We start from the raw sequence: 15,594 nt of genomic DNA, 5'->3' as shown, positions 1-15,594 counted from the left end.
TAATGTTTTATGGAGAACTAGTTAGTGGAGCTCTTTGTGGCTATCATACAAATGACACAGACCATTCATGGCTCCAGCCAGTCCCCTAGCATTCTCTGAAGAAGTTTGCATAAATTCAATTCCTTGGATTTATGCCAGACTGGATGCTACTCGGTATACTTAAGTCTAATGTTACACTATCTAATAACATCTTCTTGATAGTTTCACTGTTTATCTCCTGAGGAAGCAGATAAGCTTCTTAGATCTGTTTACACCAAAACTTGCATGTTAATTTTCTTTTCCTAGCTTGTTTTATAAGGGTCTCTAATGTCTCTGTCCTGCTAATGATTACTCAGATCATAAATGCCTGCCACTTTAAAGGAAGCAATGATTCGACCTTTGTTTAAGAAGGTATTTTTCCATTTGATCAATTTTAACTACAATAAGGCAGTAGCCAGATTGGTGGAAAAGATAGGAGTGCTCTAGTTCTAAGAACTAAAATGGGGGGAAATTATATTGAGCCTTTCAGACCCAGATTTGACACAGTGACAGTTTTAAGCACTCAAATGAACTATCATAGATTTGGGAAGAATCAAATTTGGAATGAGATCCAATCACAATGCTGATGATACTCAGCTGAACTTTTTTGTAAGTTCTGGATAGTTGTTACTAATTCAGGGAAGAGAGTCAAGATTTGGAATTTACAGTCTGAGTGTTCTTTTGGGCACAACCTTGACACTACACTATATTTAGTGTCTATGGTAAAAAGGAGTTTGTTGATAAATATGTTCCATCTTTACATAAGACATTGTATCATTGAGGCAAGCGTCAATGTTTGTTTATTTATTCACATATTTATATGATCTAGTAAGCACATTTTATCCTATTGCAATCAAAAAGACTATCAGCGGTAGTAAAAAAAAATTAAAATATCCCTAGTAAAATCCAACATTAGACAAAAGCATCCTAAATAACAACAATAAAAGACATACCAACTAAAAATAATTACAATAATAAACATAAAAATTACAGGTGGCATCTTCAAATAAGGAGAAGTTAAATAATTCTGTCTTCAAAGAATGGAGCAAATTTGTTTGAAACCACAAACCTTTGACTTCAAATGTCAAGAATAGATACATTTTAATAAAGGTTGAATGTCTATCTCTAGAACGCTACAATAATCAGAGTTGGACCAGGCTATTTATCCAACTCTATAACTCCATGTTTTTCTGCAAGACCAGAAGTGGTTTGGGGTTTTAATCTCTTTTATCTTCTCTAGAGCTTTCTGGAATAAGGTAATCATATTTTTGATTAGAGGAAGAATGAAAGTAATGTTCCTGGTTGTGTGAGGAGATCCAAATTTGAGTTGGATTTTATTTAACAGAGAGCAGAATCTCGGTCAAATCGGGATCACTCTTCAAATAGTGATAACTTATATTTCATATTTTCTCTCTTTTTGCATACTGGTTATTTAATCATGTACCTTTAAGTTGGTGTCTTAGTGACCACATGGATGGATTTTCTCTAGGATTTTCACTATTGATGCTATTTAATTCTTAAAGTATTTATGTAGCTGTATTAAGCATTAAGGTGGGCAATACTTTTTGTATTTTCTTTATTTATAGGTTCCAAACATAATAGCAGGAAAAATCTTTTAGCCAGGTTCCAAAATATGCTAGCTAAGAAGTTCTTCTTTATGCTGGAATGCCCAGTTTTTCATCTCCTTTTCTTTGATCTGGCTGCTAATCTGTCAACATGGCTTTTATGTTTTATGAAATTCACAAGCTTCTCATGGTGCAATGCCTTACATACAGTCTTGGAAGTAAGACCATTGTGCTAAATAAGATTTAACTACTAGAGAAGGATGGTTAAGTCCAATATAATCTAGAATTAGTTAGCAAGGAGTTTCAAGAGTTTGCAAATAGCAAAGATTTGGGAAAGACCATATTCAAAATTATTTTAAAATCAGTCATATTCCTCTTTAAATAAGTTAAAGGGGTTTTTGTTTTGTTTTTTTATTCTAGACTAAGCATGCGTTAAAAAAACTCGCTGAATGTTTTATGTAAAGAACATAGCTTTTAATAGCTATTTGGCTAACATAGTGGCTGACATCATGCTACTTGTTGACAACTACCATAAACATTATGCTGTGCAAAAATAAGCTATCTGTCCACTGCTAAATGGTAAAATTCATATGCATCCATTGCAGAAATTTCAGGACATAAAGAAAGTTTGAGTTTTGTTTATAGCTGTTTCAAAGAGAAATTGAAATAATTTTAAATGCCTGGGTTCAGGAATATACACATGTGTACTACATTTGGATGGTTTTCTGTGGAGGGGCCCAGATTTGCTCCCTTTACTCCCCATTGTCCTCTTCACCCATTCATTTATGAATTATTTCATTTCCTTCTTTTCTCATATTGCAGCCCCAAGGAATAAATACTTAATAATTATATTTTTAACTAATACATAATAAATAAATAAACATACATACACAGTGCTCAAAAGAAATGTTGATCAAGGTTACTGGCATATAGGTTGAGTTTAATAAGTCAGATGTACTATTATTTGTAGACATAAGGGCCATTTTTAGCTTGTTTTTTCTTTGAATTCAAAAGGAATAGTATATCCCTTACAGCAAATTTATTTCATAAAGAAACACACAAGTACTTTTAAGTAATAACTGATTCAGTTGAGGAGCAGGAGAAACAAAGAGAGCTGAGAGAACTATTTTCCGTTGTTTATTGACCAATAATTTACAGATTAACAGAGTTGGAAGGGACCTTGTAGGTCATCTAGTCCAACCCCCCTCCCGAGCAGGAGACCCTACACCATTTCTGACAAATGGTAGTCCAAACTCTTCTTAAAAGCCTCCAGTGATGAAACTCCCACAACTTCCAAAGGCAAGCTGTTCCATTGGTTCATTGTTCTCACTGTCAGAAAGTTTCTCCTTATTTCCCGATTAAATCTCTCCTTGTTCAGTTTCCATCCATTATTCCTTGTATGACCTACAGGCGCTTTAGAAAATAGCTTGACCCCTTCCTCTCTGTGTCAGCTCCTCAAATATTGGAAGACTGCTATCATGTCTCCCCTGGTCCTTCTCTTCACTAGACTAGCCATGTCCAGTTCCTATAACCGTTCTTCATATGTTTTAATCTCCAGTTCCTTAGACTTAATCAAAGTCCTGAAGATAATATCTCAAAAGAGGAAAAATATTGGAAAATGTACTTTAAAAGTAAACTAAATGAAGATTGGGCATATATTTGTACAATTGCTGTGTTTACAAACAGAACATAATATAGTTCTAGTTACACTTAGTTGCAAATAAACCAAGTATGATCTCAATTTATGGTAGCACATGACAAGCTGGGACTTCGATAATATTTGGATGAGAAAACTCCAGGGAATATCAAGGCTGTGCACTAGAACAGAAAGTAAACAACAATACCACAGAAGACAGCAATGGCAAACCATTTCCCTCTTAGTCCCAAGAAAACCAGATGGGCATATCTACAAAGTTGTCAGGACATGAGTTTTACTCAAAGGACACTTGATTTTGTTGGCACTAAGAGATGGATCCAAGGTGTAATGAAAGAAAAAGGGAACATTGAGGAGGGCTATGAATAAAAAAATCGTTGACATCATGGAAGCATTCTGGAATGTGATTTTTTTCAGATCAGGGGTCATAAGGAAGAAACATATTTTGGTAAGCAGAGGACCTTCAGAAGTCAGTGAAAAAGGTGGAAATGCTTGCCACCCTTCAGGTGTGTTGAGACTACAATGAACACAATTCCAAGCCAGCATTTCTGACCGCTATCTAGAAATTCCAGATGGGAGTAATAGTTCCAGTGAGTCTAGAAGGCATCAGTGTAAGGAAAGTTACTTTATGGCCATAGAGTCCTTCCCATGTTACAAGGGGTCTTCAAACTTGACAGTTTTATGACTTGCGGACTTCAACTCCCAGAATTCCTCCTCCAGTCATGTTAGCTCAGGAATTCTGGGAGTTGAAGTCCACAAGTCTTAAACTTGCCAAATTTGACGACCCTTGGTCTAGAAGGTTGTGTCAGTTGTGATTTCTGGCTGAATCTCCATGAGAGCAGCACCCCTCTCAATTATTCTTCAGACCAGCCTTGCCTTCCTGATTGCTGTGATGAAACTAGCGTAGAAACCCCAAGAGCTCTTCCAAACAATAGGGAATTTATTCCCATGCTCCTGTTGTAAGATAGCACATATAGTATTTGCATTATATATAGTAATTGATCCAAAATAGTAAAAATGTTGGTTACTTTTCTATCTCCTATATTTAATCGATTGATACAAGCAACGCTCTTGCTTTTTCAGCTAAAACATGCATACTCACACATACACATATACACACACACACACACAAAATTTTAAAAAACACAAACTCAACTCCAATAAGTATCCAAACTGGAATTTGCCTGAGGTGATATTGTAGTGAAGCAGCAACTTCACAAAGTACATCTGAATGAGTCGGTATCTCTTTCTAGAAACAATTTTATAACTGAATTTCATTACCAAAAGGCTAGGGTTTACTTAGTTAAGAAATCTGCTTTTCGTCAGTTTCGAACAGTGATTTCTTTATTACCACTCTGCAAAACGAATGACGGTTTGGGGCTGGCACTGAAACAAGTCTGGTTGAGCTTACAATAATGCTGTAATGGAAACAGGGTGATCTTGAGGTCAAGCAGAATGGTATTTGTATACAGATATATGTCTGCATAAGAAACTAAGGTATGCGTCAAGAGAATGAGAGATGAGGTCTGGCCGAGACCTTTGCTTGGACTAGAGGGGGCTGTTTCCATTATAACACAAAATTGCTACTTGTCAGTAGGTGGGTGGGTAAATTGACTACAGGTAGTCCTCGAGTTATGACCACAACTGAGCTCCAAATTTAAGTTGCTAAGTGAGACATTTATCAAGTGAGTTTTTATGACTTTTCTTGCCACAGTTGTCGAGTGAATCATTGCATTTGTTAAGTTAGTAACATGGTTGTTAAGTGAATCTGGATTCCCCTTTGACTTTGCTTGTTAGAAATCTGCAAAAGATTATTACATTACCCTAGGACAGTGCAAACGTCCTAACTATAAGCCACTTGCCAAGAGGCAGAATATGATGATGTGACCATAGAATTTCTGGAATGGTCATAAGTGTGGGAAAATGGTCATAAGTCACCTTTTTTGAATGCCATTGTAACTGAACAGTCACTAAATCAATTGTTGTACATTGAGGATTATACATATAGTAGGTATTTTAGGTATTAACTATAACCAGCATTAAACACATTGATTTCAGTGGTCATGTTAAGCCACTCTTTAGATGGGTAAAATTTCTTTCTGAAGTCAGTGGGCAATTTAAGTGTAAGTGCTTCATGCCTGCTATTTATTTCTGTATTACTGTATTTACTTGACATTTACTGAAGAATTGCAATTGCATATAGAGGGATATGATTAAAGAGCCTAGCCACTATAGCCCATTCTTTGCCTTTAAGAGATCTTGTCACTGCAGGTAGTTCTCAACATATGACCACAATTGAGCCCAACATTTATGTTGTTTAAGTGAGAAATTTGTTAAGTGAGTTTTGCACCCATTTTATGACTTTTCTTGCCACATTTGTTAAGTGAATTACTGCAGTTGCTTAATTAGTAACACGGTTGTTAAGTAAGAATCTGGTTTCCCCATTAACTTTGCTTGTCAGAAGGTCGTAAAAGGGGATCACATGATCCTGGGACAATGCAACCATCATAAGTAGGAGTCAGTGATCAAACACCTGAATCAGTGGTGGGATTCAAAAATTTTTACTACCGGTTCTATGGGCGTGGCTTGGGCGTGGTAGGGGTAGGATACTGCAAAATCCCATTCCCTCCCCACCCCACTCCACAGCTCCGTTCTCCTGTGCAGGGCAACAAAAGAAGACCCAGCCAGTCAGTTGGGACTCAGGAGGCAGAGAATAGATGGGGATGGGACCAGTCAGACATGGTATTTGCCGGTTCTCTGAACTACTCAAAATTTCTGCTACCGGTTCTCCAGTACTGGTCAGAACTTGCTGAATACCACCTCTGATCTGAATGCAAATCATGTGACCATGGGGATACTATGATGGTCATAAGTGTGAAAAATTGTCATAATTTTCGGTGCCATTGTAACTTTGAACAGTCATTAAATGAACTATTGTACATCAAAGACAACCTGTATTAAGTTGGCCCACTTTGAGCCTCTTCAATCAAACAATGCCATCTTTCAGGAAGTAAGCCTTCACTACTGAGACATCTGCTCCTGGGAATAATATTACCCCCATGATCCATGTGGTTTCCACCTTAGGGCATTCCAGAAGTCTTTAAAAACATAACTGTTCTCCCAGATGTTTGAGAAGGTTGTTTCTGAAGTCCTGTCTGAGGACTGTATGTTTTCCGTCTGAGGGATTTTTGTTTGTCTGGACACGTCAGATCTTCTTTCTCTTAGTTCTTTGTTGTAGTTTTTTTTTTCCTTTTTCTTATTTTTAATGTAAACTCCTCAGAGATGTTGGAGTCAGTCAGCCTTCTTTTTTATTATTAATTATGATTTTCTTGTGCATTCAAAGAATAAAGGGAAATTATTTCTTGACCTAGCATTTTTCATTTGGAAAAGCACACACTGTGTTCCTTAAACAAACTGATGAAGTCCTAAAGTTTTCATATTTCTGAAAAAAATATGCTTTTTTCCCAAATTCTGGGGCAGGTTGATGGTGTGTTTGGTTTGGATACTGTTTGGTTTGATTGTGATAGCCACCCAGGATCACGTGACAGTGAGTGAGATGGACAGTATATAAATAAAATAAAATAAATGTTTTTCTTTCTGTTATATGAAGTTTCCTCTTCGTACATTTCTCTGCTTCTTTAACTACTGTATTAATTTTTTTATATTGTATACCACAGAGTTGGTTTTGAGTTCAGGTGGCTTTCTAAACTGAAATTATAAAAATAAAATATAAAGAAGAGCTACACTTAATATTTGGCAGCTGGACATGAACAGACTGGGGTCCCATCACACGTGAATGAGACTGGACTGGGAGAGATGTTATAGAGACATCTTAGTTTTTTGGTTTTTAAATTGTGATCATTCTATTTTTAGGACATAACTTGCAGTATGCATGTGTTTCTATTTCAAAATGGCGGTGTCAACTAAAAAGATACTCCTTTGGTCTTTTTAGCAACCAGAAAAGGCAGGTGACAGGCGGGACACCAGTTACCAATTTTCAGTCCTGTTCACCTCTGGTCACTTTGAGTCATTGACTCATGTCCTAAATCCTGTTGGTTCATGCCCCCTGAGGCACAAAGTATAATGTACCACTTTTGCCAGTTGAGATCAATGGGAAGTTCCTTCCTTTCAATGTTAGAATCTTGCCTAACATCAATATTTGTTCTTTAAGTTGGCTGAGATAGGTGGAAACTGAAGCCCTGAACTTCTGAAGACTACAAAGTTGCCTATCTCAGCAATATGGTGAACTAATGTTTAAATATACAGAATATCTTTCATGCTTTCTTCTTTAAACTAAAAATCGCTAATACGAACATTTAAATAGTCAGGCTCTGGCCCCATGGTTGAAGGTTTGTGCAAAAAGGTAGAGGTTGTAGAATTTCAGATGAAAAGATCATGTAAGATAGATAATTAGATAAAAAAAGGATATTAGGCTGAAGCAGATGTAGCATAGAAACATATGCCTGTAAAGTGGGGCTATGAGGCATGTTAAACAACAATGAAAATCACCATTATTAAGTTTGAATCAAAGTTCTATCGTTACCACATTAATTTAATTTGGTTTCAGAGATTTCTGTTCCAATTCTTGTCTTTGAAGTTTCCTTCCTTCCTTCCTTCCTTCCTTCCTTCCTTCCTTCCTTCCTTCCTTCCTTCCTTCCTTCCTTCCTTCCTTCCTCCTTTCCCTTTCCTTTCCTTCCATTTCCAATTCTGAATCAAATGATTCAGTGATTGTTGTTTCCTGTTGCTAAAAAATAATGCATGCTGAAAGAATGTGACTGAACTGAAAGATTTTAGAAGTACAGTATAGGCAACCAAATCCAGTCTATTCAAATTGCAACACTCAACTGAGCAGAAACCCAACTTAACAACTGATAACAATATATCCAGGTTTTTGGTTTGGTGGCAGAATATAGTCAAGAGCTTTAGATTCAGTTTATTCCCTAAGAACTTCATACTATCGGAATAAGGTCTCTGAAATTTGGTTCACACCTGCTTCAGGAGAATGGCAACAAGGTGGTGAGAGATTTGAGGTCAAGGAGTGACTGCCAGCCATCTTGACTTCCAGAAAGAGAGACATCTGCTGATTTGGAAGTTGCTGCTTCATTTTTTTTTGCCTTCCTCCTCCCAAGAGGTTGCCAGTTTTGCCTGTCTGCTAGACTTCAATTCTGTGGCATCGACTAAAACATCATACCACCAATTTCATTTTGCTGCATCAAAGGAAACACAGATGTTAAGGAAATTATGCTGCTTTTCTTAGACCTCAAAGACGTAGGGAGCTGATGGTGCTTCTGGAAATAAATGACATTCCTGATCTCCTACTGATTATATGTGTCAGGTGTCAGTTCCTAATATATCTTACTGCCAGTGCATTATTCCTGCACCCCATCCCACACCAACTGCTGAGCATTTCTGTGTCTGTGGAGGAATGTACTTTAGGCCCAACTCAGCAGGGTGGCTTTCAACATTGACAGGTAGGTGAGAACATGGCACCAGCAGGGAAGACTTTTGACAGCTGGTGAAATAATCTGAGACCTTCTTCTCATGGCTGCAAATTAGGCTCCGAGTGAGGCGCATCCTTTAGCCTGTGATCTCATCCTCTCTTTTGTTCCCAGGCTCTTCACCAAAAATAAAAAATAAACCCCATCAAGATGCTCCATGGATAGGCTAAAACAACCATAAAAGAAGGCAGCTGGGTGATTTAGGGGCAGACTGTTTCTCTGAGCCCAGCAAACCTCACAAAGTTGTTCTTGTGAAGAAGAGGAGAGGAAAGAACATTATATATGCTGCCTTAAGTTACACAAAATAAAGGTGGAATATAAATTGTATAAATAAATAAAAATTCCTTTTTGTATTGTCTAGTTTATACTTGCAAGCAAGGATGATCATAAAGCCAATCCAATACAAAGTACATGAATAGTCAGTGGTGGCTTTGCATTAGCAGAATCCTATTCTGTTCATGTCAGGTTGGCTGTTGGGTTCTCAATGAACCTTCGTTGTAGGCCTCCTCTATCTTCAGAAGTTGTTTTGAAAGGTTGGGGTTCTTTAGAAACTTTTAGGATATGGCACAAAGAACTAGGATTGATGGAAAGAGAAATTGGGTATCTCACATTGTGAAAGCAGGTGCACTACTATTACTGTAGGATACTGGGTTTTTTGTTAGTTTGTTAGTTTGTGTTGTTGTTTTGTTGTTAGTTGCAAATTCGTGTCCGACCCATCGCGAACCCATGGACAATGTTCCTCCAGGCCTTCCTGTCCTCTACCATCCCCCGGAGTCCATTTAAGCTCACGCTGACGGCTTCAGTGACTCCATCCAGCCACCTCATTTTCTGTCGTCCCCTTCTTCTTTTGCCCTCAATCATTTCCAGCATTAGGCTCTTCTCCAGTGAGTCCTTCCTTCTCATAAGGTGGCCAAAGTATTTGAGTTTCATCTTCAGTAATCTGGTCTTCTAAAGAGCAGTCAGGGTTGATCTCCTCTAGGACTGACCGGTTTGATCTCTTTGCAATCCAAGGGACTTGCAGAAGTCTTCTCCAGCACCATAGTTCAAAGGCCTCAATTCTTTGGTGCTCAGCCAAAGTTTCACATCTTTGTAGCCTCAATCCCTAATAATCTCTATCCCAAAGCTACCCCCTCAACAAACAGAGAGAGAGAGAGAGAGAGAGAGAGACTGCTTTGCATAGGATTTGAAGACTATTTGGGGATAGGATGCTACCAGCTCAAAACACTGGTTTCACTGTCATTTCTGAGACTTCAAACCAAGTTGACCAATCTAGAATCAGTTCTCTTGTAAACATTCTATACAAGAATAGCATAGGCTGTTGATAAAGAATCAGGTTCCAAAATGATCTTTTTCAATGTAGTCAGTAAAACCATTTCTTCTAATTATTAAACCATTTCTTCTAATTATTAAAGATCCTGATTATTATTAATTATTAGATTTTCCTGATGAAATTCCTATTATTCACTAGAAAAATCTGACCAGGCATTTAAACATTTTAAAAGAATTTTTAAACTCTAGCATGTATCATGGCCTCAGCCAGGGGTGGGATTCTACCGGTTCTCACCTATTCACTAGAACTGGTTGTTAACATTCTAAGCAGTTCAGAGAACCGGTTGTTAGAAGAAATTACTGGCCTAATCCTGTAAGGAAGGCAGGAAGGAAACATTCTGGTGTTGCTTACAGAAACTGCCTCTCCATTAACCCTTATTACATTCTTGGCAAGACTAGACTTCCTGTCTCAGGAAGTTCCTTTTTTCCTCCTTTGCTGGTGCTTTGCTTGTGTGGAATGACCATTCAAAGTTACAATGGCACTGAAAAAAGTGACTTATGACCATTTTTCACACTTACAACTGTTGCAACATCCCCATAGTCATGAGAGGCCAGGCGAGGAGATGCGTGCCACGATATGAGTGATGTTGAGTTGGCCACACCCAGCCAGTCACATGACCACCAAGCCATGCCCACCAACTAAGCCACACCCACAGAACCGGTTGTTAAAAAAATTGAATCCCACCCCTGGACTCAGCTTATCATATAGTTTTATCCCATATTATTTACCTAACTGAAGGTCTGTTCTTTAAATCCATTTTGAACCTAATTCTAGACTGACTCAGTTAAAAGACAGGCATGAAGGGGAACTTGCTAAGAGCTAGGTCTAGCTACTATACATCCAAACGATAGGTGTTCATATATTTTTCTAGTTAATAGTTTGTTCTTTACTGTTTCCATTCTATAAGAAGCACCAGGAGGTCTAGGTGGATGACTCATGGCTGGAGGGGGCCAGACAGCAAATAACTTTAAAGTTGCAGCCCCAAACCCAGAAGATATGTAAGTAAATGATCCAAGGAAAAGTATAATTGTATGTGAGTGTCAGGCAGTGAGAGAGAATTAATAATAGAGAAATATATTCTGTAATGATGAAAGAGAAAGTATTGAAACATGCATCCAATTAGTAGAAAGACACTGGCTTCAGTCTCATGGTGAAAAAAATAAGGGATTAATAATAGAAAAGTTTGAACTTAAAAATGTTACCATCTTTCATTAAGCAGTTTTGTAAAATTTGTATAAAACTCAAATGTTTAGCAGTACAATTATTTAAAAGTATGTAAACAATTCCTAAGGTAAAATAATCTTGATACTAGAAGTGTTGATTTATACAGACTGAATGGTATAGCTAAAAAAATGCATGCATTTTGTTGAGTAACATAAAACACTCCTTCTACAACTTGGTCACTCTAGTTTTATTATCAGTAAATTCACTCTGTAGACTACATGGTACAGGCAGCTCACAATTATTCATAAACGTTGTTCATTTTAGGAACTGTTTCACTCATGCTCATTATCAGAATAGTCTGTTCTGAGAAAAAAGTTGCTTATAACAATCTTCTTTTGTAACAAATTGCCTTAGTTTTTAAAAATGATTTTATATTCTCTAGCATTGCTCTATTTTCAGGTATAGCTTTTGTTTTAATGACTATGAAATACAACAGTGGTTGTCTCAACCCATTTCTTGGTAGAGATGGCATCCATGATGCCACTTTTTATCCTCATTTTTGACTAATGCAGACATCTTCTTTTCTGTGGGGCAGAAAGGATTCACGTTTCCCTTGATAAGCCATAGGCAAAATTGATATGCAAATCCTGGATCTTGTTAATGGGCTTTAGATGTTGGTTTCCCAGTTTGATCTGAATTGACTCAAAAAGCTCATGAACTACATAATACATAGTTTCAAGCAGCCATCAAAGGCATTCACAACCCTGTTGGGAGAAACCGAGTATTGATGAAAGAGAGAATTTATTGTGTATGTAAGAGAATTTCTTTCAAGGCTGATGTATTAAGGCAGGTTTCATGGCTCAGGGAAGTCTGGGACTGCTTTCAGTTTACCCCCTCCTTCATTTTCCCCACTGCAGTCACACACTTCAATTTAGACTTCATCACCATTAAATTGTCAGATGTTTTCTTAATGACATCACTCTTTTTTAAAAAAAATCCTGTTTTCATTTTTTCCAGATGGGACTAAAATTATTTGTAATGATCTCTAGCTGAGTTTGAAATGCAGGCTTTTTATTTGCTTTCTCGTTCCTCTCTCTCTCTCTCTCCCTCTCTTTTTCTCTCTCTCTCTCTCTCTCTTTCTCTATTAGCTCTTTTCTACCCGCATGAATTAAAACAAGTAGATTTTGCACAGTTCTTTTATTACCTGTAGCCTTTCCTGAAACAGGAAGCTGGACTTTTGCCTGAGGATTAGGGTGTAGGATTATGTCACAAATAAAACGTTGTTCTGTCTATAGGTCCCATTCTATGAAACTGGGCATTCGGAATGCTGTATTTCCAATGGAACCTTAATAACAATATTCTTCAGATGGCCTTGCAAATTATTTTAAATTGCTTACTCACATCTCTAAACATTTATCTTTAAATTACAGCTGCATTTTTTTCCATTGCCCTTGGTAGAAGGCTAGGCAGTCTGTGACCCTGCAGATGTTACTAAACCACGATTTTGAGCTGTGCTAGCTAGCCAGCATAACCAACACACAATACATGCTCCACAATTGGCTTACAACAAGTCTGGAGAAAGCATAAGTCATAGTCATATAATGTTTTTCACTTAACTCCCATGGTTAGTTGCTTAAAGACTAACGGGAAGTGTCACGGTGATGTGATTTTCCACTTAGCAACTGCAGCACACAGCAATAGAGTTTCTGTCGCAATCACTAAACAAGGACTATCAGTATTTGGTCTTCCTTACCTTCTGGTTTTGTAGTGTATTCATGTTCCAGCATTTAAAGAGATTGATCTTGATAAGAGTTTTTTGTTTCTCTTCCTCTTTTACAGACCTTCCACTCTAAGTGGCAGCCCTGTTATCTCTGATATCTCCCTCATCCGTCTGTCACCCCACCCTGTGGGACCCGCAGACTTGCCTTTCAGCCACCCTCATCCATACATGAACCCCCATGTGGAGCATTACTTCCGGTCCATGCACAGCAGCCCTACTCTGTCTATGATCTCAGCGGCTAGAGGTCTCAGCCCAGCTGATGGTAAGTGGGGCTCAGAGGATTGACTCAATGGTGGAGTGGAAGTTTGGTGAAAAGGGCATGTCTGTACAATAACACTTCCTTGGTCAGAACTGGAGAAACTTCTTGGATGAGAACTGAAATGTCTTCAAGGGGAAACAGCCCAGTTGCCTTTTGGAAAAATACCTTTGGGATTCTCTAGGTCAATTACTGTGAATGTCCATGATCCTTTTGGATAATAACAGTAATATACAAATCAACCTAAATCAGGTCCATGTCAGTGTTACAGACTTACAAATATTATTCTGTTCCATTAATATTTTTTACATTGTTAATAATATTGTTCACAATTTTATGCAGTGCACAACTTTTCCTAATAGACAAGATTTTATATGTGATTATTTCTAATATAGACTTGCACATCCAGTTATTTCTAATACATGCCTTTAAAAAAATTATCTTATGCAGGCTTTTTGCATGCAAGATATATGTTTTGTTATGAATATATTTTTTCCAAAAGTACATTTTGTATGAATTTTTGCATGAGGAATGAGAAACATTACTGGTTTTCACTCCTTGTCATTCATCAGCTGCAAGAGTTGCGAATTGGATCCTTTTACTCCTAATAAAACTGTCATGGGTTTCTTTTATACACGTACCAAATCTCTCACAATAATACGGTTAATAGTAATATTTCCAAAGCAGGACTTTACATTTATGAATTAGTTATGTTCATGAATGAAGAGATGAATCATCCTACTAACAGGTGGCCTTTTGTTAATTACACAAGAGCCTTATTTAAACGCTTCCAATGTCCACTACTTCCCAAGGCAATCTGATGCATTGTTATGCAGCCTTTGCATAAAGACATTTTCTTAATGTCTAATTTAAATCTGCTTCTTTACAATTAACATTTATTTTAATTACAACATCTAGATACAGGCACTGGAATTCTGGGATCACACAATTTGAACCTTGCTGGATATTACAGGAATTTTTTTGGAACCAAAGCTACTCTGCAGATTCTTCCTGTGTATGATCCTAGAATTCCCCGTATTCTCCAATACATTGGAGGACATGTGGGTTGACCTTTGACCCTTTTATTTCTGGTAGAAGAGCAATCAGACTGAACTTACATCATGGGTAGTTTTGGTCATCGTATCTTATAATGTACTAGTATAAAAGGGGAAAAAACTAATAAGAATATTAATATACTAATATTCTTCATTTTCTTTTCACTACTAATATTGTTCTATATCATATCTTATTTGTATATTTCCCAGTAATGCAATATCTTTCTTGGATTATATTGACCAGAAACATACATCGTTATGATTATATCATAGATTTCCAGAGATTTTTCATTGTTTTCTTTGTGATTCATTTCATTTGAAATCCAATGAGACAAAAAAAGGAGCCACGCAAATTCCTTATTTATTTCTTAAAGAAAATTAAAAAAAACATTTATTTTTAAATGAAATATTGACAAAACATGGTTCAAACAGGACTGGATCATGAAGAAATGGATGTAGCCCTCACACTCATACATGCCCACCCTTGAACTGTATGCATTCAAAGGAAAGGCAAAGAGCAATGGGTCTAGGACAACTTGCCCCAGCCAACTCATCACAGCCATCTTGCTATGGACAATTCCACATGGGATAACTCAACGCAATAAATGCCCCCACTGTTTCTTCGACATTATTTCCATTGACAAAGTGGAAATAATGTCGAAGAAACAGTGACATATAATACTTATTGCATTGAATGGAATGGAATCATCCATGATGAGTTGTCCCAAGGCAGGTTGGCTGCAACAAAATGCCCATGGTGATTTGGCCACAAGATGGCTGCACCAAATTGTCCCATTCCAGAGAGCAATGGTTCAGCGTAAGACCTTCTTTAGCTGGCCAGCAGCAGGCTGGTGAGAAAGAGGGAAAGGATACTTAGTGAGATTCTCAAACCAAGTCACCAGCCCTGCAGGCCAAATGTTCTCCAGGACTGGTGTAAAGGCTTACAGGGCAAAGGTTTTCAAATTGTTCAAGGTCTGGTTATCAGGCTTCATGAAGGGAAGTAAAGGTCAAGACTTCTAATCAAGCTTGACTCTTGCTGATTTCCTGTCAGGGCCCTTCCAGTTTTCTTGGTAATAATATGAAAGTAGGCTACCCTTACCTTCTTTGTGAACAGATTTGTTTGTTTTACTTTCCAGGCTGACCTTTAGATTACCAAGGAATCTGAAGGGAAGAGTGGGGTTGGGGGTGAGGGGAGTGGACTACATGAAAAGTAGACCAGAAATCACATGTCACTATTCGCTATGCATTGAGTATTTATTATAGCTAATATCAAG

At 37.5% G+C, this 15,594-nt stretch overlaps 1 protein-coding gene across 1 annotated transcript in view; it reads left to right on the top strand.

The window, feature by feature from the left end:
* GLI2 (GLI family zinc finger 2) overlaps nt 1-15,594 on the top strand; it is a 260,165-nt gene that overhangs the window by 201,414 nt on the left and 43,157 nt on the right. Inside the window, exon 4 of the mRNA XM_026707931.2 lies at nt 13,069-13,271. Coding sequence (XP_026563716.1) covers nt 13,069-13,271 — 203 coding nt within the window. The remainder of the gene's footprint in view (nt 1-13,068; nt 13,272-15,594) is intronic.

Source organism: Pseudonaja textilis, chromosome 1 (genome assembly GCF_049901715.1).
Source record: "Pseudonaja textilis isolate UNSWEBS1 chromosome 1, rPseTex1.2, whole genome shotgun sequence".
In the NCBI taxonomy this organism is placed as follows: Eukaryota; Metazoa; Chordata; class Lepidosauria; order Squamata; family Elapidae; genus Pseudonaja; species Pseudonaja textilis.
Note: the sequence above shows the minus strand (reverse complement) of the source record. Positions and strands in the feature narration are given on the sequence as shown.